At 47.1% G+C, this 27,667-nt stretch overlaps 1 protein-coding gene across 1 annotated transcript; it reads left to right on the top strand.

The window, feature by feature from the left end:
• The first annotated feature begins 4,480 nt into the window (after window positions 1-4,480).
• Window positions 4,481-24,647, top strand: LOC134343090 (ras-related protein Rab-11A-like). The gene is made up of 5 exons (XM_063041979.1): window positions 4,481-4,719; window positions 19,705-19,900; window positions 22,506-22,699; window positions 23,389-23,469; window positions 23,778-24,647. The coding sequence occupies exons 1-5, from the start codon at window positions 4,680-4,682 to the stop codon at window positions 23,909-23,911; spliced, it is 645 nt and encodes a 214-aa protein (XP_062898049.1). The 5' UTR covers window positions 4,481-4,679; the 3' UTR covers window positions 23,912-24,647.
• The last annotated feature ends 3,020 nt before the right edge of the window (window positions 24,648-27,667 follow it).

Raw genomic sequence — 27,667 nt, 5'->3', positions numbered from 1 at the left:
CTGTCTGTCTCCCTGACTATAGAGTCCTCTATTACTGCTGCCATCCGCTTCCTTTCCCTACCCTTCTGAGCCACAGGGCCAGACTCAGTGCCAGAGGCACGGCCGCTGTTGCTTCCCCCAGGTAGGTTGTCTTCCCCAACAGTACTCAGAACGGAGTACTTATTGTTGAGGGGGTTGGCCAGAAGGGTGCTCTCCACTATCTGATGTTATCTCTTCCTTCTCCTGACAGTCACCCATTTATCTGTCTCCTGTAGGCTTGGGGTGACGACCTCCCTGTAGCTCCTGTCTATCACTGCTTCACTTTCCCTAACAAGCCGAAGGTCATCGAGCTGCAGCTCCAGTTCCCTCACACGGTTTCTAAGGAGCTGTATCTTGATGCACCTGGTACAGGTGTGGCCATCGGGGAGACTAGACGTCTTCTGGAAATCCCACATCTAACACCCAGAACAGAACACTGGCTCTGTAGACATACCCCCTATTCTCTAGCGTTAATTCATAATAAGAAATAAGGAATGAACTTACCTACTTACCTTGCATCTCCCTTTTCTTGCCAAAGCCCTGTTGAGCCAAGACCTTACTACTCTGATCCCGACCACTCAAGTTCTTGGATCAATGGAACCTTTACTGGGGAAGGGGTGACCTGTACAAGTGGGATGGGTTGCACCTGAACTGGAGGGGAACCAATAACGTGGGAGGGAGGTTTGCTAATGCTATTGGGGAGGGTTTAAATTAGATATACAGGGAGTGGGAATCCAATTGAAGAGGTAGAGGATGGGGTAGTTGGCATACAAGTAGTGACAGCTTGTGGGGAGTTTATGAGGAAGGATAGGCAGATGATAGAGCAAAGAAGCACTCAGCCAGATGGTTTGAGATATATTTATTTTAACTCAAGGAATATCATGAGCAAGGCGGATGAACTTAGAGCGTGGATCAGTAAGTGGAACTATGGTGTTGTGGTCATTACAAAGACTTGGATGACTCAGGGATAGGAATGGCTGTTGAGTGCGCCAGGCTTTAGATGTTTCAAAAAAGGACAGGGAGGGAGGCAAAAGAGGTGGGGCAGTGGATTTGCTAATCAGGGATAGTATCACGGCTGCTGAAAAGGAGGAAGTTCTGGAGGGATTGTCTACTGAGTCATTGTGGGTGGAAATCAGAAACAGGAAGGGGGCAGTAACTCTACTGAGTGTTCTTTATAGACCCCTCCCCCAATAGTAACAGAGACATCAAGGAGCAGATAGGGAGGCAAATTCTGCAACGGTGCAATAATAATAGGGTTGTTGTGATGGGAGATTTTAACTTTCCTAATATCGACTGGCATTTCCTTGGAGCAAGAGTTAAGATGGGGTGGAGTTTGTTAGGTATATTCAGAAAGGTTTCCTGACACAATATGTAGGTAAGCCAACTAGAGGAGAGGCAGTACCTGATCTGGTATTTTTGAAATGAACCTGGTCAGATGTCAGATCACTTGATGGGAGAGCATTTTGGAGGTAGTGACCACAACTCTATCTCCTTTACCATAGCAACAGAGAAGGATAGGATAGGAGCAGAAAATTTGGGAAAACATTGATTTGGGTGGGGGAAATATGATGCTATTAGGCAGGAACTTGGGAACATAAATTGGAAGCAGATGTTCTCAGGGAAATACAAGGCATTCTGTGTAGGGGTGTCATGTTGAGACGTCAATAGGTTACAGAACTGGGCTGAGAAGAGGCAGATGGAGTTCAACTTAGATAAATGTGAGGTGGTTCATTTCAGTAGGTCAAATTTGAAGACAGAATATAATATAAATGTAAAACTCTTGGCAGTGGGGAGGATCAGTGAGAACTTGGGGTCCATATCCATAGGACACTCAAAGCTGCTGAGCAGGTTGACAGTGTTGTTCAGAAGGCATATGGTGTATTGGCCTTTATCAACCATGGGATTGAGTTCAAGAGCCATGAGGTAATGTTACAGCTATATAAGACCTTAGTTAGACCCCACTTGGAGTATTGTGTTCAGATCCTGTCATCTCACTACAGGAAGGATGTGGATGCTATGTAGAGACTGCAGAGAAGATTTACAAGGATGTTGTCTGGATTGGGGAGCATGCCTTATGAGAACAGGTTGAGTGAATTTGGCCTTTTCTCCTTGGAGCGATGGAGGATGAGAGGTGACCTGATAGAGGTGTCTAAGATGGTTAAGAGCATTGATTGTGTGGATAGTCAGAGGCTTTTTCCCAGGGTTGAAATGACTAACACGAGGGGGCATAGTTTTAAGGTGCTTGGAAGTGGGTACAAGGGGGATGTCAGGGGTAGGTTTCTCCCACAGAGTGGTGGGTGCATGTAATACACTACCAGATAAGGTAGTAGAGGCGGGTATAGGGACTTTGAAGAGCTTAGTTAGGTAGGTGGATTTTTGAAAAATGGAGGGCTATGCGGTAGGGAAATTCTAGGCAGCTTTTAGAGTAGGTTACATAGTCGGCACAACATTGTGGGCCGAAGGGCCCGTAATGTGCTGCAGATTTTCTATGTTCTAGGTTTCTGTGTGCTCCGACGATGACCGATCCCACGATGACCTTGTATAGAGACTTTTTTTTTAAAGTTCTTTGCCGGTCCTGCGTGGGAACACTTCTGTTGTGTCTGTGCAGTACTCCAGTCAATGTCTCCCGTCAAAATAATTCCTGCTTTTTAAAGCTCTTCGCTGGACCTGCGTGGGAACGCTCACTACTGAGAGGGACGGCCATAGGGGTCATTTTACACTTGCAGTTTCTTAACTCAACCCATAAGCATTCACGAGGAATTCTGCAGATGCTGGAAATTCAAGCAACACATATCAGAGTTGCTGGTGAACACAGCAGGTCAGGCAGCATCTCTAGGAAGAGGTACAGTCGACGTTTCAGGCCGGGACCCTTCCTCAGGACGAACTGAAGGAAGAGCTAGTAAGAGATTTTATCAACCATAAGCATTCAACAGCTTCTAATCCTATGTCACATCTTTCTAATGATTTGATGCCATTCTTTACCAGCAGAGCCACTCTACTCCCTCTGCATACCTTCATATCCCAACTACAACCATCCTTAAGCCACGATTCAGTGATGGCCAAAATATCATATCTGACAACAGTGCAACAGGATCATCCACCTTATTCCTTACACTCCGTGCATTGAGATGTAACACTTTGATCCTGCATTTGCTACCCTTTTTGATTCTGCATCCCTAATGCTCTGATACTCATCCTGCTGGCTGCAATTATGTCCTATCATCTGCCGGCCTTTCCTGACAGTCTGACTGCACACTATCTTTGCTTTTTTACCATCTGTCCTATCCGGAGATCCTTCATTCCAGTTCCTACTCCACTGGCCAGATTAGTTTAAACCCTCCCCAACAGCTCTAACAAACTTGCCCGCGGGAATATTGGTTCCCCCTCGGGTTCAGGCGCAACCCGTCACTTTTGAACAGGTTATGCCTCCCCCAGAAGAGATCCCAATGATCGAAGTATCTGAAGCCCTGCCCCCTGCAGCAGCTCCACAGCCACACATTAATCATTAATCTGATATGATGGCATGAACATTGACTTCTCTAACTTCCGCTAATGCCCCACCTCCCCCTCGTACCCCATCCGTTATTTATTTATTTATATACACACACTCTTTCTCTCTCTCTCTCTCCCCTTTTTCTCCCTCTGACTATACCCCCTGCCCATCCTCTAGGTCCCCCCCCCCGCCTTGTCTTTCTCCCTGGGCCTCCTGTTCCATGATCCTCTCGTATCCCCTTTTGCCAATCACCTGTCCAGCTCTTGGCTCCATCCTTCCCCCTCCTGTCTTCTCCTATCATTTCTGATCTCCCACTCCCACTCCCACTTTCAAATCTCTTACTAACTCTTCCTTCAGTTAGTCCTGACGAAGGGTCTCGGCCTGAAACGTCGATTGTATCTCTTCCTAGAGATGCTGCCTGACCTGCTGTGTTCACCAGCAACTTTGATGTGTGTTGGAGGACTGGTGCCCATTTCCGCTGATCCCATCTCCCAGCACTTGGCCCGTCTTCTATCCTGCCTGGGCGAGTCAAGTACCGTCCAGGTACTTCAATGTTGTGAGGGCGTTTCCCTCCATCACCCCCTCAGGCACTGTGTCCCAGATTCCTTCCCCAATCATCCTCCTCAAATCCCTTCTCCATCTTCCCCCCTCACCCGAGTGAATTGTCCTTTTCAATGTTCTCAACACAGTATGCCCTCCGTACTGATGGTGCATGGAGTTAGTACAAGGGAGCAGTGCAGGTGAAAACAGAATCACCGAGGCAGAGAGGGTTGCGGACCGTGTGTTCGGGGATAGAATCGATGCCTCCAGTGGGCCGAAGAGCTGGGTCTCCGAGCCGAGGGCGGGGTGAAGTGACTGCTGGGCGGGTCCGAGAAGAGCCGAGAGGGGGCCGGGCCAAACCTGGGCTAGGTAGGAGCGAAGCCGTGGGAAGTGGAACTGGAGCCGGGCTGAAGGGGCGGACTCAGATGACCGAGGTGCGGGGACGCGGGACCTGGGCCCTGGGCGGAGTCAGGTGACTGGGGGCGGTCCCGCTCCACCTGCGTCGGGAACAGGTCGGACTGGAGTTGGAGCCTGAACCAGGAAGTGGCTGTGGGCCGGGCCGGGACAGAACAGGGTGCGACTGTCCCGGGGAGGGGAGAACGCTGTCCTGGCACCGAGTGGCTGCAGGATGAGTTCGACCGAGGACGATTACAACTTTGTATTTAAAGGTAAGAGATGGAAAACGGAAGCAGGAAGTCATGGCGGAGGGAGCTGAGCTCTTGATGTTACCTTACCTGGTAACCCCAGGACAACAACACGTAACCCACTTCCCTAGCTCCGGTTTAACTACTAACCCCAACCCAGGGCTCCCTTTACCCGGTAGCCCCAGGATCACTTAATTAGTAACCCTACCACGGGGCTTACCTTCTCTGGTAGCTCTACGATGAATTTACCTAGCTCACCTTAAATAGTAACGCCCAGCACGCCCAGGGCTCACCTTAATCAAACACTACAAACCTGATCTAACACAGACGATTAATCCATTCACGTGTGGAATTCACCTTAACCTGAACCCAGAGTACTAACCATAACCAATATCCTTTAACTAGCACCTTAATTGATAACTCCACAGAAATTAACCAATAACTGCAGACACTAAGCTTAACTGCGCACTTCAACAACATACCCTCACCACCAACCTGAATCACATCCACCTCACTTCTAATTATGTCTTTAACCAATAACTTGAATCACTAACCGTAATCCAGCCCATAACGAGCTCTCTGAACAGGGACCACTCTACTCTCCCTGACAGTCTGTCATAGTCATAGTCATACTTTATTGATCCCGGGGGAAATTGGTTTTCGTTACAGTTGCACCATAAATAATTAGTAATAAAACCATAAATAGTAATATGTACATTATGCCAGGAAATAAGTCCAGGACCAGCCTATTCGCTCAGGGTGTCTGACCCTCCAAGGGAGGAGTTGTAAAGTTTGATGGCCACAGGCAGGAATGACTTCCTATGACGCTCTGTGTTGCATCTCGGTGGAATGAGTCTCTGGCTGAATGTACTCCTGTGCCCACCCAGTACATTATGTAGTGGATGGGAGACATTGTCCTAGATGGCATGCAACTTGGACGGCATCCTCTTTTCAGACACCACCGTCAGAGAGTCCAGTTCCATCCCCACAACATCACTGGCCTTACGAATGAGTTTGTTGATTCTGTTGGTGTCTGCTACCCTCAGTCTGCTGCCCCAGCACACAACAGCAAACATGATCGCACTGGCCACCACAGACTCGTAGAACATCGTCAACATCGTCCGGCAGATGTTAAAGGACCTCAGTCTCCTCAGGAAATAGAGACGGCTCTGACCCTTCTTGTCTGACCCCAAGTCCTGACCAGTAAAAGGTTTATGGGAGACCTGAGGGGCACCTTTTGGTACTGAGGGTGGTGGGTGTGTGGAATGGGTCTCGAGGTGGGTACAGTCTGGGGGTACGGGAAATGGGTCCATCCGGTCTGTGCCAGCCTGTTTTTCTGCCTAGCCCCACCTACCTGCGCCCAGACCATAGCCCTTCATACCCCTCTTGTTTATGTACCTCTCCAAACTTCCCTTGAATGTTGCAGTTCCGCTGGCGGTTTATTCCGTGTTCACAGCAGCCTCTGAGTGAAGGAGTTCTTCCTCAGCTTCCCCTTAAATAGTTCACCTTTCACCCTAAACCTATGACCTCTAGTTCTAGTCTCACCTAACCTCAGGGGTAAGCACCTGCTTGCATTTACGCCACCTATACCCCTCATCATTTTGTATACCTCCATCAAATCTCCTCTCACTCCCCTACACTCCAGAGAATAGTCTTAACCTACTCAGACTTTAAATATTTAAAGATAAAGATGGAAGATGATTTGATTTGTCACATGTGCTACATTGAAACGTGCAGTGAAATCCATCGTTTGCATCAATGACCAATACGGTGTGAGGGTGTGCAGGGGGCAGCTGGCAGTCACTACACTTCCAGCACCAATATTATCATGGCCACGGCTTACTAACCCTAACCCATGCACCTCTTTTTGCAATGTGGGAGGACCCAGAGGAAATCCACAGAGAAAGTACACAGATTAACAGGAATGGAGCTCCACTTGCTGGCACTGTAAAGCATTACCCTACTGTGCCCTACCCATGGTAACCTTTGCCTGTTACTCAGGTCCCAGTAATATCCCTGTAAATTTTCCCTGCATTCTTTCAACCTTATTAGTCATAGTCATACTTTATTGATCCTGGGGGAAACTGGTTATTGATGTCTTTCCTGTTGGTAGGTGACAAGAACTGTACACAATACCCCAAATTCCCCCCAGCCAACATCTTACACAACGTCAACATCACATTCCAACTCCTGTATTCAATACCCTGATTTAGGAAGGTCACTGTGCTAAAAGCTCTCTTTGTGACCTTATGCCGAATGACCTTTCTCCATGGTCTACGACCCTCATGAACCAGTACTAATCCCAGATCGCCCGACTGCAGATCCAACAGCAACCCGTCAACCACTTCAGCCAGAATCCCGTCACAACTCACAGGGAGTGTTAGGAGTAAGGGTGAATGTCCCACTGGCCTGTCCACCTGCTCTGCCACATTCTAGGGTCTGTGGACTGGTACGCCGAGGCACCTCAGTTCCTCAGTCCCTGTTGTTCGTTCATTGTGTAACTACCCCCCCCCCCCAAAGGTCATCAACTCACACTCACCAGGGTGAAACTCTGCACCCTGGGGCCAGCCTCGTTACTGCCAGGTCAGGGTCCGAAAGGGGTGTTGAGCTCGCTCCTGAATCTGTTTCCCCACCCCCCATGTCGAACTCGAAACCTTTTTCTGTGCCAGTGCTGGAGATGAAACATGTGATTCAGGAGTCGGTGAAAGATCTTGCCCTTCCGGTGTGACCAGGGCCCCGGTGCTGGTGCAGGCTGTAGACCTTCATTCACATATCCCACCAGTGTTGTAGAATTACATAGCAGGGAAACAGGCCCTTTGGCCCAACTCTTCCATGCTGACCAAGGCAGCTTGCTGATCTAGTCCCATTGACCTTTGGCGTACATCCCTTTAAACTTGGGGTTCTCAACCTGGGATCCGTGGACCCCTGGGTTAATGGCATTAGTCCATGGCATAAGACAGGTTGGGAACCCCTGTTCTAAACCTTTCTTGTCTTTTAAATGTTGTTACGTAACCACCTCTACCAGCAAATCTGGTAGGTTGTTCCACATACCCACCACTCTGTGAAAATTTGCCACTTGTGTCCCTTTTAAATCTTTCCCACCCCCTCCTTCTTCTTCTTCTTCTTCTTCTATTTCCGGCAGTTTAGACGCATCTAGGCGTATTACAGCCCTCCGCAGGATGTATAATTAATTATAGAACTTCAAGGAACTCAAATTCTCGAGTACAACCTAGTCTCACATACACCCTAGTCGGGCATGGCAGGGAGAGTTTTTCTTCCTTCTCCCGTCTGCGTGAGATGTGGGACATTTGAGAGACTTTGAACTTTTTACTGTGCTCATGGACTTCTTCATCAAGTTATGGTATTGTTGCACTGTTGTAACTATATGTTATAATTAAGTCGTTTTGTTAGTTTTTTTCACTCTTGGCCTGTCCTGTGTTTCTGTAATATCACACTGGAGGAATATTGTATCATTTCTTAATGCATGCATTACTAAATGACAATAAAAGAAGACTGCGTGTCTTCATAATCTAAAAACTGAATAATAGACTCTTCAATCAGATGTTGATTCTCTTGATGGCCAAACAAAGATTGAATAGAAAACCAAAATAAATTTAAGCCAGATAGCCTCTTGAACAACATGCTTCTTTCAATTTTGTATCGATTACAGCTCAGCAAAACATGCTGGACTGTCTCTGGACTATCACAGTCACATAATCCAGTAGGATGTTTTCCTATTATCTTTAAATAATAGTTTAGCCCACAATGCCCCAACCTAAGTCTTGTAAATTTCACCATATCTCTATGACTTAAAAGGTAACAGTCTGAGTCCTTTTTAATTAGTGGGTGACTAGAAAAATAATGCCTCCCCCTTAATTCATTTTTCCAATCCTCCTGCCACTTCTTCGCTATACCTTTTTTAATCCTACTTCTCAATTCTGCTCTGCCTAGGGGAACTCTAATTTCTACTTGCCTGCTCTGTAAGGAAGACTTTGCAATGCCATCCACAATTTCATTTCCCTCGCCCCAGCATGCCCAGGTATCCAGGAAAATCTAACTGCACAACCCATCTTCCCTACTCTAAACAACACTAAGAGAATCTCAATAACTATGTCAGGACGAGCTTTTGATTTACTCCCTTTTATAGACTCTAAGGCAGCAGCAGAATCTGAACAGATGATAACCCTATGTGGTCGAGAGTCTTCTATCCGCCATAAGGCCCAGAGGATTGCTAATAATTCTGTTGCAAAGACAGAAACACCATCTGAAACCCGGTGACCAATCTTAACTCCAAGTTGAGACACATACATCCCAAATCCTGCCCTACTGCTCTCTGGGTCCACTGAGCCATCAGTAAAAATCTTCAGATAAGATCCCCATTTATTATTTAAATATTCATTTGTGATCAACGCTGATGAAACTGCACTGCTTCCTTGAAGCTGAAAAAGGAGGAATAGGTCTACTTCTGGTTCTGGAAAGAGCCAAAAAGGGACGGGTGGCAGGCAAATTTGGTCAGCTATGTCTTCCTCAGTCAGTTCAATTTCACAGCCCAGTTATTAACCAAATCTAAAAATGGGTATCTTTTAATTTTACTTTGGCGCTCCAACTTCCCCTGCGAAAGACACTTTGGTGGACAGCTGTGATTGAATCCATTTAGTTTTGCCCAATACTGCAGGCCCAACTGAACTCGTCTTAAATGTAGAGGCACTTCTCCCATCTCCACACATAATGCCGGGACTGATGTTGTTCTAAAAGCTCCACAACAGAGTCTAAGTGCTTTGGACTGCACAGTGTCTAGTTTTCCAAGCACTGCCGTAGCAGCAGAACCATAAGCAATACAACCATAATCTATAGCTGATCTAATCATAGCTAGATATATTAAGTACATAGTTTCCCGCCCTGCTCCCCAGTTGCATCCAGCAATACTTCTCATAACATTTAAAACTTTCTCACACTTTCCAATTGTTTTACCTATATGAACCCTCCAAGTAAGTCTTTCATCAAACCAGACACCTAAAAACTTGAATACCTTGGACTCTTTCTAGTGGAGAATCATATAGACACAATTCACAATCAGGAATCTTTCTTCTAAAGCCAAAAATCATATATTTGGACTTAGAAGCAGAAATCCTGAAACCCCATTTATTAGCCCAGTTTTCAACTGATCTTAAAGCCTTTTGTACCTGCCCTAATATATATTTGATGTTTCTTCCTCTTTTCCAGATTGCACCATCATCTGCAAATAATGATTTGCCAAATCCTGTCCCTACCTGATCAAAGATATCATTTATCATGACATTAAAAAGAACTGGACTAATGACACTTCCTTGAGGGGTACCATTACCTATTTTAACTGACTTGGAGCTTGTTCCGCCTATTCTTACTTGAATTGTCCTTTCCTTAAGAAAATCTTTGATCCAATTAAACATTCTACCTCTAATTCCCGCATCATAGAGTTTAATTAATAAGCCACCCTTCCATAGCGAGTCATATGCTCTTTCAATATCTAGAAATACACTTACCATTACTTCTCTATTTTGAAATGCTTTTTTAATATCATGATCTTAAAGGGCAACAGATTCCATTGTTGATCTTCCAGTTCTAAAACCATTTTGATAGGCAGCAAAATGTCCCTTATTTTCCAAAAAATAAACAAGTCTGTTGGTGACCTTTCGTTCCATAGTTTTACAAAGCACTGACGTTAAAGCTATAGGCCAATACGAACTAGGACTAGAGGCGTCCTTACCTGGCTTTAAAACTGGAACTACCACCACATGCTTCCATTCTACTTGTAATTTTCCTTCTTTCCACACTGAATTAAACAATGCTAGAATTTTTATTAATACAGAGTTATCTAAATGCTTAAGCAATTCATAACACAGTCCATCCCTACCAGGAGAAGTGTTTGAACCTGATTGGACAGCTTCCTGCAACTCCTGAAGGGAAAAAAACAAATTTATGGAGCTATTATCATCCAAACTCCTGTCCAATTTCCAACTTTCCTTTAACATAATTTCCTTTTCTCAAATCACCCAACTCTCCAGAACTGTGTAACACTTGGAACACCTCTACAAACATTCCCTGTTGATTACAGCTTCAATATCTCCTTCCCGCAAAGCTGGGATAGATGGTTTCCTATATATCCCTGACATTCTGTGAATGATTGTCCTGCTTTATAGGTGTCTCAGGGCCCAGGGTTCCACAAAATCTTCTCCAACTATCCCTCTTTGCATTTTTAATTACTCTCCTTGCTACTGCTCTTTCCTTTTTATGCTCCATAACATTATCTAACACTGGGTACTTCCTTAACTTCCTGTAAGTTCTATTTCTGTTTCTCACTGCTATATCACAGTTTTTATTCCACCACGGAACTAATGCTCGAGCCTTTAGTACATTCCGTAGCAGAATAATCAACTGAGCAACTTTATGAATTATAGAACAGAGGGATTCATTCCAATCATCTATGGAGCCCTTGCTGTTAATCTCTTCTATTATATCCACAGCTTTCTCCTGGTACTCATCCAAATGGGCCAATGAAAAATTATACCTAGCAGACCTCTTCTCAACTTCTACTATCAAATTTCTACCAAATCTACATAATATGGGATAGTGATCACTTCCTAGTGTGTATCTGTCCATAACATCCCATTCCCCAACCCTAGCTAAGTTTGAGGAAGTGATAGATAAGTCTAAGTATTCTTTACAATATTAAATCTTGTTGGCCTTCCGTCATTTAGCAGTACCATGGTGTATTTATCTAGAAACTCCTCTATTACTGCTCCATTACTATCTTTACTTTCACTACCCCGTATAGGATTATGGGCACTGAAATCTCCAACCCAGATTACTGGAGATCTTGCCTTATTCGTAATTTCATCCAAATCTGATAACATCATATTACCTGGATTATAAAAGTTAGTCAAAGTTATTTGACCACGAGAGCTCCAAACCTCCACAGCCACAATTTCAAGGTTGGATTTAAAATCAAGTCTTCTAAACTGGAGTCCTGTTTTTATGAAAGTTTCACACCCTCCACCAGATTTACCTGTTCTGTCAGCTCTCAAACTATCATATCCAGGGATCACAAAATCTAAATGAGGCTTTAACCATGTCTCTTGTATACAGATCAAATCAGGCTTGTCTTTAAAAGTTCCAACAAATTTTTTTAATTCTTGACCATTTGCAGATAAACTTCTTGCATTCCATTGTAATAATAAAAACATCCAAATACTAATTATTGGCCTCTTCATCCACATAAAGCTCCTCCATACCCTCTGATCCCGACAACTGGGAAGTATTCAGTGATTGTCATATACTCATGTAATTTTTCTGGCGAAATCTGTTTTATGTCAAGGAATCTCTCTGCAGCTCCAACAACTACTTTTATCATATCTGACCTCTTGTCTGTAGTTTTAGCCCCGAGCAGCACATCAACAACAAATGCCAAGAAAGACTCGTTAGTCATCAACAACATGCCTGAAGGAACCATAGTTGGAGAACTCGGAATGAACTGACTCCCCATCGTTCCAATCTTTTCTTTACTTATCCTTTGCTCTCTATCAACTTTCTTTACTGCTTCAGCATATGATATTTTTTTGTTGAATCTGCTTTGCCTTACTAAAATACTCACATCCTCTGAACGCCGCTATATGGTCCCCTCCACAGTTACTGTACTTAGGCTCCGCTGCCTTACGGGCTTTAATATCATGATCCTCTCCACATTTCATACATCTCCTTTCACCTCGACATGAACCAGCAACATGTCCAAATCTCTGGCAATTATAACAGCGTAAGGGAGGCCTAATGTATTCTCTAACTTGATAAGACATGCACCCAAGATAGACTCTAGCTGGAAGAACATCACCTGCAAAAACCAGAAGAACAGGGGAATCCCTATTACCATCTTCTCTCAATTTTAATCGTTTGGCTTCAATCACTCGACCACCTTTAATATTGTCCAAAATTTCCTTTTCAGTCATGCCAAACCAAATACCATACACTACCCCCCAACTCCCTTCCTTTCTTTTGGAGTAATACACTCCACTTTCACAACCAATTTTCCCACCAGTTTTGCACTGTTATATTGGTCAATATCTTTGCAACAAATATTTAGCAATCCATTAGACAAAATCTTGGCCTGGAATCCTTTACCTATTTGGTTCTCTAACGCTGCTGCCAATTTCAAAGGATTAAGGGCTCTAAATCCTCCTTCCCCTTCCTTCTGACCTTTAATTTTATACATAACTATAAATTCCTCCAATTCACCCATTTCCCTCAATTTGTTGTCCCCCATTACTTCAGGTCTTTCACTTGATGCACCCCATTTTTGGCTACCCTTACTTCTGGAGATTTCCACAGTCTCCCGCCCCCTCCCTTCAATCTCAACCTCCACTCTCCCTTTTGCGGCCATAGGCTACAAACTAACCCTTTCCAAACTACTAGGCTCCTCCACACCAAAATCCCCACCCACTCAATCAGCAGCCTCAACTTCCTGTCTGGCCCAACCCCAACTCAGCCAGCAGTTCCTGGAATTGGCAAGTCTCTCCTTCACCTTAAAGCAGTGCCCTAGATTTATACTCCCTGTGGAAAATGCTTGACCATCCACCTTGTATGTGCCCTCGTGGTTTTGTAAACCTCTATAAGGACATATAAGAGACCATGAGACAGGCACATGGATGATTAAAAAAAAAACTGGGCGGCTGTGTAGGAAGGAAGGATTAGATTGATCTTGGAGTAGGATATATGGTTAGTATAATATTGTAGGCCAAAGGGCCCGTACTGTGCTGTAGAGCTGTATGTGCCCCATGGTAGTGTAGTGGTTAACGTGATGCCATTACAGCTCAGGGTGTAGGACTTTGGAGTTTAATACCATCATCACCTGCACGTCCTCCCGTAGAATGCATGGGTTTTCTGTGGTCATCTGGTTTGCCCCACGGCCCAAAGGCGTACTGGTCATTTTAGGCTGTCACATGATTAGGTTAGGGTTAAATAAATTGGTGTTGTGGTTGCGGGGAGGGATGCAGGATGGTGTGGCTCGAAGCTGTGTCTCTAATTTAGAAATAAATCTTCTAAGGTTTCTTTAATTCTATTATGGTTATTATTCTAATATGGATTTATTGAGTATGCCCACAAGAAAATGAATCACAGCAAATAATAAATTTAGATAATGAATTTTCTTCAAACTTCCGATGCTGAGGATATTCTACGAGTCTGTGGTGGCCAGTGCTATCATGTTTGCTGTTGTGTGCTGGGGCAGCAGGCTGAGGGTAGCAGACACCAACAGAATCAACAAACTCATTCGTAAGGCCAGTGATGTTGTGGGGATGGAACTGGACTCTCTCACGGTGGTGTCTGAAAAGAGGATGCTGTCTAAGTTGCATGCCATCTTGGACAATGTCTCCCATCCACTACATAATGTACTGGTTGGGCACAGGAGTACATTCAGCCAGAGACTCATTCCACCGAGATGCAACACAGAGCGTCATAGGAAGTCATTCCTGCCTGTGGCCATCAAACTTTACAACTCCTCCCTTGGAGGGTCAGACACCCTGAGCCAATAGGCTGGTCCTGGACTTATTTCCTGGCATAATTTACATATTACTATTTAATTATTTATGGTTTTATTACTATAATTATTTATAGTGCAACTGTAACAAAAACCAATTTCCCCTGGGATCAATAAAGTGTGACTTTGACTATGACTAAGATTGGGCCCAAATCTCTCTGAACCTTTCTTATCCATGTACCTGTCCAAGCCTATTTTAAATATTGTTAATGTACCTGTGTCTCAGCCTCCTCTGCTTTTGGGCTAATGGTCCCAGCCTATCTATTCTCTCCTTATGACTCAAGCCCTGCAGTCCCAGTAATATCCTTGTGATTTTTTCCTACACCCTCATGTTTATCATCCTTCCTATAACTGGGTGACCAGAACTAAACACGATATACGGGAGTGGTCTTATCTTGATCAGCTGAGTAAGTGGGCGCAGGATTGGCAAATGGCTCTCAGGTCAGATGAGAGAGTGGTAGGAAGACAAATCAGGGTGGGACTTTTCTCTGTACTCTTTCCAGTTTGATGACACCTCTATAACAGACAACCAAAACCAAACACAATACCCTTGGTGTGTCCACACCCATGCCTTGTACAATTGCAACATAATGTTCTATGAAAGCTAGTTTTCCATACGCCTTCTTCACCACCCTACTTACCTGTGACACACTTTCAGGGAGCTATGTACTTGTCCCTCAGTTCTACAACATTGCTCAGGGCTCTGCTATTCACAGTGGAAGTCCCACTCTGATTTGTCTTCCTACCACTCTCTCATCTGACCTGAGAGCAGAGCCCTGAGCAATGTTGTAGAACTGAGGGACAAGTACATAGCTCCCTGAAAGTGTGTCACAGGTAAGTAGGGTGGTGAAGAAGGCGTATGGAAAACTAGCTTTCATAGAACATTATGTTGCAATTGTACAAGGCATGGGTGTGGACACACCAAGGGTATTGTGTTTGGTTTTGGTTGTCTGTTATAGAGGTGTCATCAAACTGGAAAGAGTACAGAGAAGAGTTGCAAGCCTGATACCTGAGCTCAAGGCCGAAGCTATTGGGAGAGGTCGTGTAGGCTGGGACTTCTTTCCTGAAGTGTAGGAGACTGAGAGGGTGTGAAATTATGAGATGGTGAATACTCAGTCTTTTCCCAAGGCTGGGTGGTTAAAAACTAGAAGGCACAGGCTTAAAGTGAGATTTAAAAGGAACTTGAAGGGCAACACCCCCATCTAGATGGTGGTTAGTATGTGGAACGAGCTGCCAGACGCAGGTACATTAACAACATTTAAAATAGACTTGGACAGGTACATGGATAGGCAAGGTACAGAGGAATATGGGTCCAATCTTAAAGTTTGAAGTAAGTTTATTATCTAAGTACATATATGTCACCGTATGCAATGCTGTGATTAATTTTCTTGTGGGCATACTCAATAAATCCATGATAGAATAATAATCATAATAGGATCAATGAAAGACCACACCAGACAGGCAGACAAACAACAAATGTGCAAAAGACAACAATGGTGTCGATGCAAATCGTCATCGTCGTCGTGGCTATCCCTCGAGGTCGAGGATGATGGTCTTCGTTCTGAAGAAGTGGCCCACAGAGCGAAGACGCCTGTGTGTGTATTTGTTTAACGTGTACTTGATGTTGCACTCCAAGAAGCACACGATACTTCACAAATCAACCAACTGATTCCAATGGCACGGAAACCACGACGATTGGAGCTGATGGATTTGCTGCAGCCTTCATCCGCCTTCACAGCCGTTGAGTTCGAAGTAACTTTGTCCGCCTGTTCCACCGTTGAGGTCTTGGTTGGATTGTTCTTTGTCAGGGACCTCACCCTCGAACTTGCCGCCATGGGTGACCCAACCAGGAGCATAGCTCCAGACGGCATCGCTCTCGGGATCACAGGACCACACAAGCTTCTCGACCGCGACAAGGTGACAATCCATGGAGAAGTCGATGCAAATACAAAAGAGAAAAATCATAAGCAATAAGTATGGAGAACGTGAAATGAAGAGTCCTTGGAAGTGAGTCCATAGGTTGTGGGGACAGTTCAGTGTTGGGGTGAGTGAAGTTATCCCTCCCTAGTTCAAGAACATGATGGTTGAGGGGTAGTAACTGTTCCTGAACCTGGTGGTGTGGGTCCTGAGGATCCTGGACCATCTTCCTGGATGATGGGAATCCTTGGTAATGGATGCTGGTTTCCTGCAACAATGCTCTATGTAGACGTACTCAATGGTGGGGACCCCTTTACCTGTGATGGACTGGGCCATAACCACTACTTTTAGAAGCGTCTTGGTGAATACCTGTAGTAGTAATTCAGATGGGAGTTTTGGTCGGTAGGGATGAGTTCGGCAGAAAGGGCCTACTTCAATGCTATATTACTCTAACCCTCTGTCGTTTCAACATGATGTCCCAGCTCTCATTCTCACAAGTAGGCCAGACACCACGTTCACCACAGTGCATACCTGTGTCAGACAACAGCACCGGGTGTAGACTCTGGTCTGCAATTTGCAGGAAGTTTCTGACATCCTACCCATAAAACCACTCCATTCAATATCAGCCAGTAAAGGCTGATTTATACTTGTGCGTCAAATCAATGCCGTGGGTACGGCGTAGCCGTGTACCCTTCGCCATAGCCTGACACACACCTCCCCAAAAATGTAACTACACATCACGGCGACGCAGACCGCAACAGCTGTGATTGGTCCGCTTGGTAGCATCGCATTTCCTCCTACACTGCAACAGCTTCCCACTGGGTGACTGAAGGGCAGGGAAGGAACTCTGGCTGCAATGCTTTACATAAAGCTGTACAGACCTCCGAAATTATGGAGGAGCCTGTGCTCGACACCAGTTTGTAGCTAGCTGCTACAGCCTGTTGACTTCCACCTGAAGCTAAAACTCGAATGGTGATTGCCAGTCTCTGAGTATACTGTGCATACGCTGATGCAAAATAAATGGCTGGAGACGATGAACCAAATCGTCAAATCTACCTGCCAACATCCGAAAATATTTGAAATGCATTTCCTCATCCATGTCTCTCAGTGGCCGGACAAGCACAGAAAATTCACCCTCCTTCAGTTTCAGTCGCCTTTGTTTGAAGTTTGAGTTTCTTCGTGTTGAGCCTCCTAGTCTTGGACAGAGCTCCAAGAGCTGGACAGTTGAAAGAATGTCTCTCTCTCTCTCCTTTTTCTCTCTCTGTCCCCCTCACTATACCCCTTGCCCATCCTCTGGGTTCCCCCCCCCCGTCTTTCTCCCCGGACCTCCTGTCCCATGATCCTCTCATATCCCTTTTGCCAATCACCTGTCCAGCTCTTGGCTCCATCCCTCCCCCTCCTGTCTTCTCCTATCATTTTGGATCTCCCCCTCCCCCTCTCACTTTCAAATCTCTTACTAACTCTTCCTTCAGTTAGTCCTGACGAAGGGTCTCGGCCCGAAACGTCGACTGTACCTCTTCCTAGAGATGCTGCCTGGCCTGCTGCGTTCACCAGCAACTTTGATGTGTGTTGTTTGAATTTCCAGCATCTGCAGAATTCCTCATGTTTGCGCTTTTAAGATCAATAGACATTCGGGCTACTCAAAAAGAGCAGAACTTAATAACTTAGGTAAGAGACTCTACTGAAATTAAGAAAGGAATCAAAGGAAGGTCCTGCCTTATCTCCACCCTTCTGTCAAAACCAAAAAGGTGTGTAAAGTCAGGAGACATCCTCTTGTGGGTCTGTGTGAGCTTTTAATCCTCATCTGACCCCAAAGAGCAGCTGCTCAGACATGTTGCAGCTATTCTCCAACCAGAGTACACAGACTCAACCTTAACCATTATTTACAGGAATCTGAGAATCCCCTTAAAACTTTATCAAGAGAACCATTCAGTAGTCCTACAACAGCAGGGTAAAAGCTGTGCCTGAGCCCGGTGGTACGTGCTTTAAAGCTTTTATTTCTGTTGCCCAACTGGAGGGGTGGGAAGAGAGAATGCCCAGGCTGAGTGGGGTCTCTGATTATGCTCAGAACCAGAATTAGGTTTATATTTACTTAATCCCATCACCCCAGTTGGGGCACAGGCCACCGAGAGCAGCTCGCCACAGTCCTCTGTCGTGGGCCAGTCTCGGTAGTGGTCCTGGATGACGGAAGGCTGACTGTCCCCGTGTCTTTCACGGACTTGCGGCTTTCACCACACAACTTCATGTGTCTTCCAGGTGAAGATCCTTCCTGTCCCAGCGATGAGCTCTTTGGAGCTTCTGTCGGTGTTTCTGGGTTTTTATGGGATGGGGTTGCTATCCTCATGCCCAGCCCTCCTCCCCTCTCAGCCAGGCTTGGGACCATACCTGGCAGATTTAATTAGGTTAATTACTTAATTAACTAAATTACTAAAATATTTTGTGGTTTATTCTTTTCTGGCAGCAGTACATGAAAAATTGCTACACATTACAATAAATAGTGCAAAAGTAGATTAGCAAAGTAGTGTTCCTGGCTTCATGAACTGTTCAGATATCTGACAGCAAGAAGCTGTTTTCAAAACATTGAGTGTGTCTCCTCAGGCCCTTGTACCTCCTCTCCGATGGGAGTAACCTCAAGAAGGTGTGCCCTGGATGGTGAGGTTCCTTAGTGATGGACTCTCTGACGGTGGTGTCTGAAAAGAGGATGCTGTCCAAGTTGCATGCCATCTTGGACAATGTCTCCCATCCACTACATAATGTACTGGTTGGGCACAGGAGTACATTCAGCCAGAGACTCATTCCACCGAGATGCAGCACAGAGCGTCATAGGAAGTCATTCCTGCCTGTGGCCATCAAACTTTACAACTCCTCCCTTGGAGGGTCAGACAGCCTGAGCCCATAGGCTGGTCCTGGACTTATTTCCTGGCATAATTTACATATTACTATTTAACTATTTATGGTTTTGTTACTATTTATTATTTATGGTGCAACTGTAACGAAAATTAATTTCCCCCGGGATCAATAAAGTATGACTATGACTATGACTATGCTGCCTCTGGAGGTGCCAGCTTTTGAAGATGTCCTCATTAGCGGGGAGGGCTGTGCCTGTGATGCATCTACAGTCCTCTGCAGCCTCTCGCAAATGCTGCTTTACTGAGGTTGCAAGGATCATATACAGAAAGGCAGGCAAGAGAAAATCCGCAGATCCTGGAAATTCAAGCCACAGACACACAATGCTGCAGGCCAGGCAGCATCTATGGAAAAGAGTAAGCAGTTGACCCTTCATCAGGACTACCCTTTTTTTTTGCCTCTCCAGTCTCTTATCAGCCAAGCAATCTCTGATCCACACTAATGTGTTAAACCATCTGCAAAATTGTGCTAACCTCTGTTGTGGCACCTTATCAGATGCCTTTGAAATAACTATGTATAGTCCATCTAGCAGTTCCCCTTCATCGACCCAGGTGTCTCCCCCACTGAGGACTGATGCCGGCTGCCTCTGGTGACTCTCACCCCTGTGTTGTTATTTCCAGTGGTGCTGATCGGCGAATCTGGGGTGGGGAAGAGCAACCTACTGTCTCGCTTCACCCGCAACGAGTTCAACCACGACAGCAGGACCACCATCGGAGTGGAGTTTTCCACACGTACCGTTACTGTGGATGGAGTGGCCGTGAAGACGCAGATCTGGGACACGGCCGGGCTGGAGCGTTACCGCGCCATTACCTCCGCGTACGTATGCTGCCATCAGTTCTGCATCGCGTAGCCACCAGAATGTCCCTCCACCACTCTTTCTTCTGGTCTCTCTCTTCCAACTTCTCACATCATTTCCTTTCATACACTTTCCCCACCCACCCGCCCACTCACCCTCCTCCTCACCTGGTTTTACCTGGTGGCTGCCAGCTTGTACTCCTTCCCCTCCCTCCACCTCCTTATTCAGACTTCCTACCCCTTCGTTTCCAGTCCCGATGAACAGTCTTCGCCTGAAACATTGACTGTTTATTCCCCTGGCAATAAATGCTGCCTGACCTGCTGAGTTACCCCTGCATTTTATGTTTGTTACTCTAGAGCTCTGGCATATGCAGAACCTCTTATGCCATCATCACCCTGTTCCCTGCTTGCTGACCAGTTCCAAGACCCTGTCAGTATGTTAACCCCCTGTCCCACCTACTTTAAGCCTTCAGTCAGACCTCCGCACCCCTCCCACCCACTGGATCTGCTCACCATTCATGTGTCACACCCCTAGAGCACCCCAGGGGTGTAGTTATAGAACATAGAAAAGTACAGCACAGTACAGCCCTTTCGGCCCACAATGTTGTGCCGACCCTCAAACCCTGCCTCCCATATAAGCCCCCACGTTAAATTCCTCCATATACCTGTCTAGTAGTTTCGTAAACTTCACTAGTGTATCTGCCTCCACCACTGACTCAGGCAGTGCATTCCACGCACCAACGACTCTCTGAGTGAAAAACCTTCCTCTAATATCCCCCTTGAATTTCCCACCCCTTACCTTAAAGCCATGTCCTCTTGTATTGAGCAGTGGTGCCCTGGGGAAGAGGCGCTGGCTATCCACTCTATCTATTCCTCTTATTATCTTGTACACCTCTATCATGTCTCCTCTCATCCTCCTTCTCTCCAAAGAGTAAAGCCCTTATACATGATCTCTATTTCATTAACCCCTGCAGGCCTTCTCTGATCCTGGTAACATAGGCTGTTCCCACACCATCCAGCCTTGCCCCTCCACAAAGAGGTGCCTTCTCTCTTTAAGAAAGGAGGAAGGCAGCAGAGAGGAAACTATAGACCAGTTAGCCTGATCTCGGTGGTTGGGAAGATGTTGGAGTCAATTGTTAAGGATGAGGTTATGGTGACTTGGTGACACAGGACAAGATAGGACAAGGTCAGTTTGGTTTCCTTGAGGGAAAGTCTTGCCTGACGAACCTATTGGAATTCTTTAAGGAGATTACAAGTAGGATAGATAAGGGCGATACTGTGAATGTTGTATATTTGGACTTTCAGAGGCCTTTGACAAGGTGCCACACATGAGGCTGCTTACCAAGTTAAGAGCCCATGGTATTACAGGAAAATTAATGGCATGGTTAGAGCATCGGCTGATTGGTAGGAGGCAGTTAGCAGGAATAAAAGGATCCTTGTCTGGTTGGCTGCCAGTGACTTAGATCCAGTAGGGGTTCCGTAGGGATTGGTGTTGGGACCACTTCTTTTTATGCTGTGTATCAGTGATTTAGATGATAGAATAGATGGCTTTGTTGCCAAATTTGCAGGTGATATGAAGATTGGAGGAGAGGCAGAAGGTGTTGAGAAAATGGGGAGACTGCAGAATATTTTCTAAATGGGAGAAAATCCAGAAATCTGAGATGCAAAGGGACTTGGGAGTGCTTGTGCAGAACACCCTGAAGGTTAACTCGCAGGTAGAGTTGGTAAGGAGGAAGGCAATTGCAATGTTACCATTCATTTCAAGAAGTCGAATGTGATGCTGAGGCTTTATAAGGCACTGGTGAGGCTTCACATTGAGTATTGTGAACAGTTTTGGGCTCCTCATCTTAGAAAAGATGTGCTGGCATTGAGAGGGTCCAGAGGAGGTTCACAAGGATGATTCCAGGAATGAAAGGGTTATCATACGAGGAACGTTTGATGACTCTGGGTCTGTACTCACTGGAATTTAGAAAGATGGGGGGATCTCATTGAAACCTTTTGAATGTTGAAAGGCCTAGACAGAGTAGATGTGGAAAGGATGTTTCCCATGGTGTGGGAGTCTCGGACAAGAGGGAACAGCCTCAGGATAGAGGGGCGTCCATTTAAAACAGATGCAGAGAAATTTCTTTAACCAGAGGGTGATGAACTTGTGGAATTTGTTACCACAGGCAGCTGTGGAGGCCAGGTCTTTGGGTATATTTAAGTCACAGCTGGATAGGTTCTTGATTGGACATGGTGTCAAAGGTTATGGGGAGAAGGCTGGGAGTGGGGCTGAGGATGAGAAAAAAGGATCAGCCATGATTGAACGGCGGAGCAAACTCAGTGGGCCAAATGGCCTAATTCTGCTCCTATGTCTTGTGGTCCTTGGGATGTGGGATGGAATCGGAGCACCCAGAACCCACACTCTCACTCTCTTTTGCAGACACCACACACTGACAATGAATCACTTCACTTGCTGTCTGCCGCTCACGTATGTCGTATTGTCTCATTCACCCCGATTCTCCGAATCACTTCACTCACAGACTCAACACCGGAGGCCGGGATCGAACCCAGGTCTCTGGTGCCGTGAGTCAGGGGCTTTACTGCTGCACCACCCTTGTTACCCGGTTGTCCTTGGGCGCTACAGGTATTACCGAGGGGCAGTAGGGGCCCTGCTGGTGTACGACATCTCCAAGCACCAGACGTACGAGAACGTGGAGCGGTGGCTGACCGAGCTCCTGGACAATGCTGACAACAACCTGGTGGTGATGCTGGTGGGGAACAAGAGTGACCTGTCTGAGATCCGCACTGTGCCCATCGATGAGGCCATGTCCTTCGCAGGTGAGGGGCCTAAAGTAATGAGAGGCACAGGTCGAGCAGCTGGTTCCATCCTTTCCCTAGGCTAGAGATGTCTAATACCAGAGTACCTGCATTTAGCTGAGTGGGGGGGTGGGATTTTAAAGATGTGTTGTTTCCCGGGGCACATTACTATAAAACATGTGCATTGAAGAAATAAGCAGTGCAGGAAGAAGGAATAATGAGGTAGTTTTCATGACCATTTTTGGATAGAACTTGGGTCTTTGAACAGCTGCTCTGCCCATCGGATGTGTTCCAGATGTTCCAGATGTGGTTACTGTCCAGCACCTGCAGCTTCAGAGAATGCCCTGGGATTAGGGCCGGGCTCGGGAATATCCATGGCTTTGGGTCAGGGGTCAGTGTAATGGTCAGGGTAGGAACATCCTTGGGTCAGGGGTCAGTGTAATGGTCAGGGGAGGAACATCCTTGGGTCAGGGGTCAGGGTAGGAACATCCTATAGGTTGGAGTCAGTGTTGGGGGTGGGGGGGAGTCAGGAACTCCCACAGGTTAAGTGGGGAAAGGCCACCCAACCCCACCAATAGTGATCCAGAGGTGGGCGAGGAATTGGCCGTGATGTCAGAGCACGGGCAGGCAGGGCTGAGTACGTGATCGGCTGCCGACCTCCCCACTGCCATCGAGGGCTTGGCTGATTGGCTGCCGCTTTGTGTTGGCAGAGAAACACCAGATGTTGTTCATGGAGACGTCTGCGCTGGACTCGACCAACGTGGAGCCGGCGTTCCAGTCTGTTATCACAGGTAGGGTTGCCTGGGTAACCGCCCCTCATACACTCAAACTCCACCCACTCCCATTCCCCTCCCCCCATGCCTACTCCTTCCCCTTCACCCACCTGTAGCTGAAGGGCCGAGGGTCACAGTGGAATTGCCAATGAGTGTGAGGGAGGGCTTGTGACAAAGATTGGCTGAAGGCCCGTTGGTTATGCTGAATGGCCTTTCCTGGCTCAGGTCGTGAGCTTGTCAGGGTTTTGGGTGTGGGGAAGGGTTGGGGTGGCCAAGCCGTGGGATCTTGCTATGCCTTAACCTTCTGTTCCCTCCCACCCCCACAGAGATCTTCCGTCGCCGGGCTGAGGGACGAATGAGTCAGACACCGCGAACCACAGTCGCCCTCAGCCCCAACAGCGTCTCCAACGATGGGGCCGTGGTGACCCCGAGTAAGAAACCCTGCTGTCAGAACATCTGAGCTTCCCCCCGCACGGTCTGTCACTCCCAGGACTACACCACACCCCTCCCTTCCCTACACTCCCACCAGCCCTCAACCCTCCCCTCCCCTCCCCTCCCTAAAACCCCGCTCCCTCACTCCACCCTTACCCCTCCCTTCTCCAACACCACACACCATCAACCGCATCTCCATACCCCACCACGTGAACCCCACAGACCTGTCAGTACTCTCCTGGTTGCAATCTCCTCAGGAATATCAAGCATGTGATGTGTGGAGGGAGTTTCACTCTGTGTCTGACCCTGGGAGTGTGGGATGGGACGGTGTGGAGGGAGTTTCACTCTGTGTCTGACCCTGGGAGTGTGTGATGGGACGGTGTGGAGGGAGTTTCACTCTGTGTCTGACCCTGGGAGTGTGTGATGGGACGGTGTGGAGGGAGTTTCACTCTGTGTCTGACCCCGGGAGTGTGTGATGGGACGGTGTAGAGGGAGCTTCACTCTGTGTCTGACCCCGGGAGTGTGTGATGGGACGGTGTAGAGGGAGTTTCACCTTGTGTCTGACCCCGGGAGTGTGTGATGGGATGGTGTAGAGGGACCAGCTCTGCTGAATATCCTGTATACGAGGTGCAGAGTGAATTACTGGCTGGTTTTCTACTTTTCTATTAAGGTGATGGTCAGTTAAACATTAATATATGTATGTTAATATATGTCTGGTAATATTTTGTGTAGCAAATGGAATAAAAACAATTTCTTCTAATTACAAAATGTGTTTTTTTTGTATCAAGGACTCTGAACACATCTGCCTTGAACTTGATCTGAGCAAGTGTCAGAGTCATACAACATGACCCTTCATCTCAACTGGTTTATGCTGGCCGATATTCCCATGTAAGCTGATCATTTGACCCATATCCCTCTGACCTTTTGCACTGCTCCCTATTACTATTGATGGTGAAGAGGCTGATGTAGTGAGGACCTACGAGTACCTGGGGGGTGCACTGGGATGACAGACTTGAGTGGAGCACCAACACAGAGGCTGTGTACAAGAAGGGTCAGGGTCACCTCGACTTCCTAAGGAGGCTGAGGTCCTTTGGAGTATGCAGGACTCTCCTTCACATGTTGTACCAGTCTGTTGTTGGCAGTACGATCTCTGCTGTGGTGTGCTGGGGCAATGGCATCAACATCAATAGGCTCAATAAACATTAGAAAGGCTGGCTCAGTTATCGGAGTCAAACTGCACACACTGGAGAACAAAGGACCCGATGGACACACCGGCAATTCTGGATGGTGTTTCGCACCCTCTGCATTCCACCTTGGCTGAACAGAGGAGCAGTTTTAGTAATAGACTAAGACAACAGCACTGCTCCAAAGAGTGCTAGATGAAGTCATTCCTACCCTTGGCCATTAGGCTTTATAATGAGCCAACCTATATCCAGGGAAGTGAGGGCCTCCTCCTGGTAGACTGTGGAAACTTATTTTTTTATTCTTTCTACTTCTAATATTTATATGAGTGTACTTGTAATGCTACTGAGACACTGTAATCTCCTTTGGGATCAACGTAGTATCTACCTATCTATGTGAGAAACTGAGCCTTTAAGATCTTGGATCAATAAAACGTCCATCCCGACCTTTTGCTTTTAACTTCGATGTCATTCTCTTGGGTGTACCTGCAGCAGTGTGAAATGGAGCAACTAAAAGCTGTGTGTGCCTGACCCTGTTCAGTTCGCCTGTTGATGGAGGGTCAATGTCAGGTGTGTCTGGCTGTTGCCTGTGCTGAGTGTGTCTACCCCACTCTGAGCTCCTGAATTAGGGGGACTGTTCAGTTTATTCTCAAGTCCTGCAGCACAGGAGCAGGCCATTTGGCCCACCATATACATACTGGCCCTCCAGTACATGTCCAATAGTTCCAATCCCCAGCACTCAGTCCATTTCCTTCTCGGCCTCAAGTGCTTGTCCAGATACGTTACTATTGTAAGAGGCTCTGCATCCACCACCAGTTCAGGCATTGTGTCCCAGATACCAACCCCAAAGTTCCTAGCATCCACGCTTGACATCATTCTCCTTCCCCAAATTTCTGTTGGCCTTAGACACCTCTGCTTTGGGGAGATGTTTTACACTTTGCAGACCATCTCTATGCCTCATAACTCTGTTCACATCCATGCACCCTCTCCAGTGCAGTCACCTCCTTCCGAGAGTCTGTGACCAGAACTGCACACAGTGCTCCAGCTGTGGCCTGACCAGTGGTTTCTAAAGTTGGACCATAACCTCCCTGCTCCTGTATTCTGTGCCCTGGCTAATGGAGACAAGTTTCCCATAAACCTTCTTCACCCCCTGATCTGTGCTGCCACCTTCAGGAATCATTCGACTGGTACACCGAGGTCCCTCTGTCCCTCAGTACTCCCTACCGTTCACTCTGTGTCCTACCCTTGTACACCGAGCTCCCTCCGTCCCTCAGTACTCCCTACCGTTCACAGTGTGTGTCCTACCCTTGTACACCGAGGTCCCTCTGTCCCTCAGTACTCCCTACCGTTCACAGTGTGTCCTACCCTTGTACACCGAGGTCCCTCTGTCCCTCAGTACTCCCTACCGTTCACAGTGTGTGTCCTACCCTCGTACACCGAGGTCCCTCTGTCCCTCAGTACTCCCTACCGTTCACAGTGTGTGTCCTTCCCTTGTACACCGAGGTCCCTCTGTCCCTCAGTACTCCCTACCGTTCACAGTGTGTGCCCTACCCTTGTACACCGAGGTCCCTCTGTCCCTCAGTACTCCCTACCGTTCACAGTGTGTGTCCTTCCCTTGTACACCGAGGTCCCTCTGTCCCTCAGTACTCCCTACCGTTCACAGTGTGTGTCCTACCCTCGTACACCGAGGTCCCTCTGTCCCTCAGTACTCCCTACCGTTCACAGTGTGTGTCCTTCCCTTGTACACCGAGGTCCCTCTGTCCCTCAGTACTCCCTACCGTTCACAGTGTGTGCCCTACCCTTGTACACCGAGGTCCCTCTGTCCCTCAGTACTCCCTACCGTTCACAGTGTGTCCTACCCTTGTACACCGAGGTCCCTCTGTCCCTCAGTACTCCCTACCGTTCACAGTGTGTGTCCTACCCTTGTACACCGAGGTCCCTCTGTCCCTCAGTACTCCCTACCGTTCACAGTGTGTGCCCTACCCTTGTACACCGAGGTCCCTCTGTCCCTCAGTACTCCCTACCATTCACAGTGTGTGTCCTACCCTCGTACACCGAGGTCCCTGTCCCTCAGTACTCCCTACCGTTCACAGTGTGTGCCCTACCCTTGTACACCGAGGTCCCTCTGTCCCTCAGTACTCCCTACCACTCACAGTGTCCTACCCTCGTACACCGAGGTCCCTCTGTCCCTCAGTACTCCTTACCGTTCACAGTGTGTGTCCTACCCTCGTACACCGAGGTCCCTCTGTCCCTCAGTACTCCCTACCGTTCACAGTGTGTGTCCTTCCCTTGTACATGGAGGTCCCTCTGTCCCTCAGTACTCCCTACCGTTCACAGTGTGTGTCCTACCCTCGTACACCGAGGTCCCTCTGTCCCTCAGTACTCCCTACCATTCACAGTGTGTCCTACCCTTGTACACCGAGGTCCCTCTGTCCCTCAGTACTCCCTACTGTTCACAGTGTGTCCTACCCTCGTACACCGAGGTCCCTCTGTCCCTCAGCACTCCTTACCGTTCACAGTGTGTGTCCTACCCTTGTACACCAAGGTCTCTCTGTCCCTCAGTACTCCCTACCGTTCACAGTGTGTGTCCTACCCTCGTACAC

The sequence above is a fragment of the Mobula hypostoma genome, chromosome 2 (assembly GCF_963921235.1).
Source record: "Mobula hypostoma chromosome 2, sMobHyp1.1, whole genome shotgun sequence".
Lineage (NCBI taxonomy): Eukaryota > Metazoa > Chordata > Chondrichthyes > Myliobatiformes > Myliobatidae > Mobula > Mobula hypostoma.
The sequence above is the reverse complement of the archived record's forward strand: the minus strand, read 5'-3'. Positions and strand labels throughout refer to the sequence as shown.

Coding starts and splice junctions, on each gene's coding strand:
- LOC134343090 (XM_063041979.1), top strand. CDS start 4,680: ATGAGTTCGACCGAGGACGATTACAACTTTGTATTTAAAG. Junction 4,720..19,704: donor TTACAACTTTGTATTTAAAG/GTAAGAGATGGA, acceptor TGTTATTTCCAG/TGGTGCTGATCGGCGAATCT. Junction 19,901..22,505: donor TACCGCGCCATTACCTCCGC/GTACGTATGCTG, acceptor TGGGCGCTACAG/GTATTACCGAGGGGCAGTAG.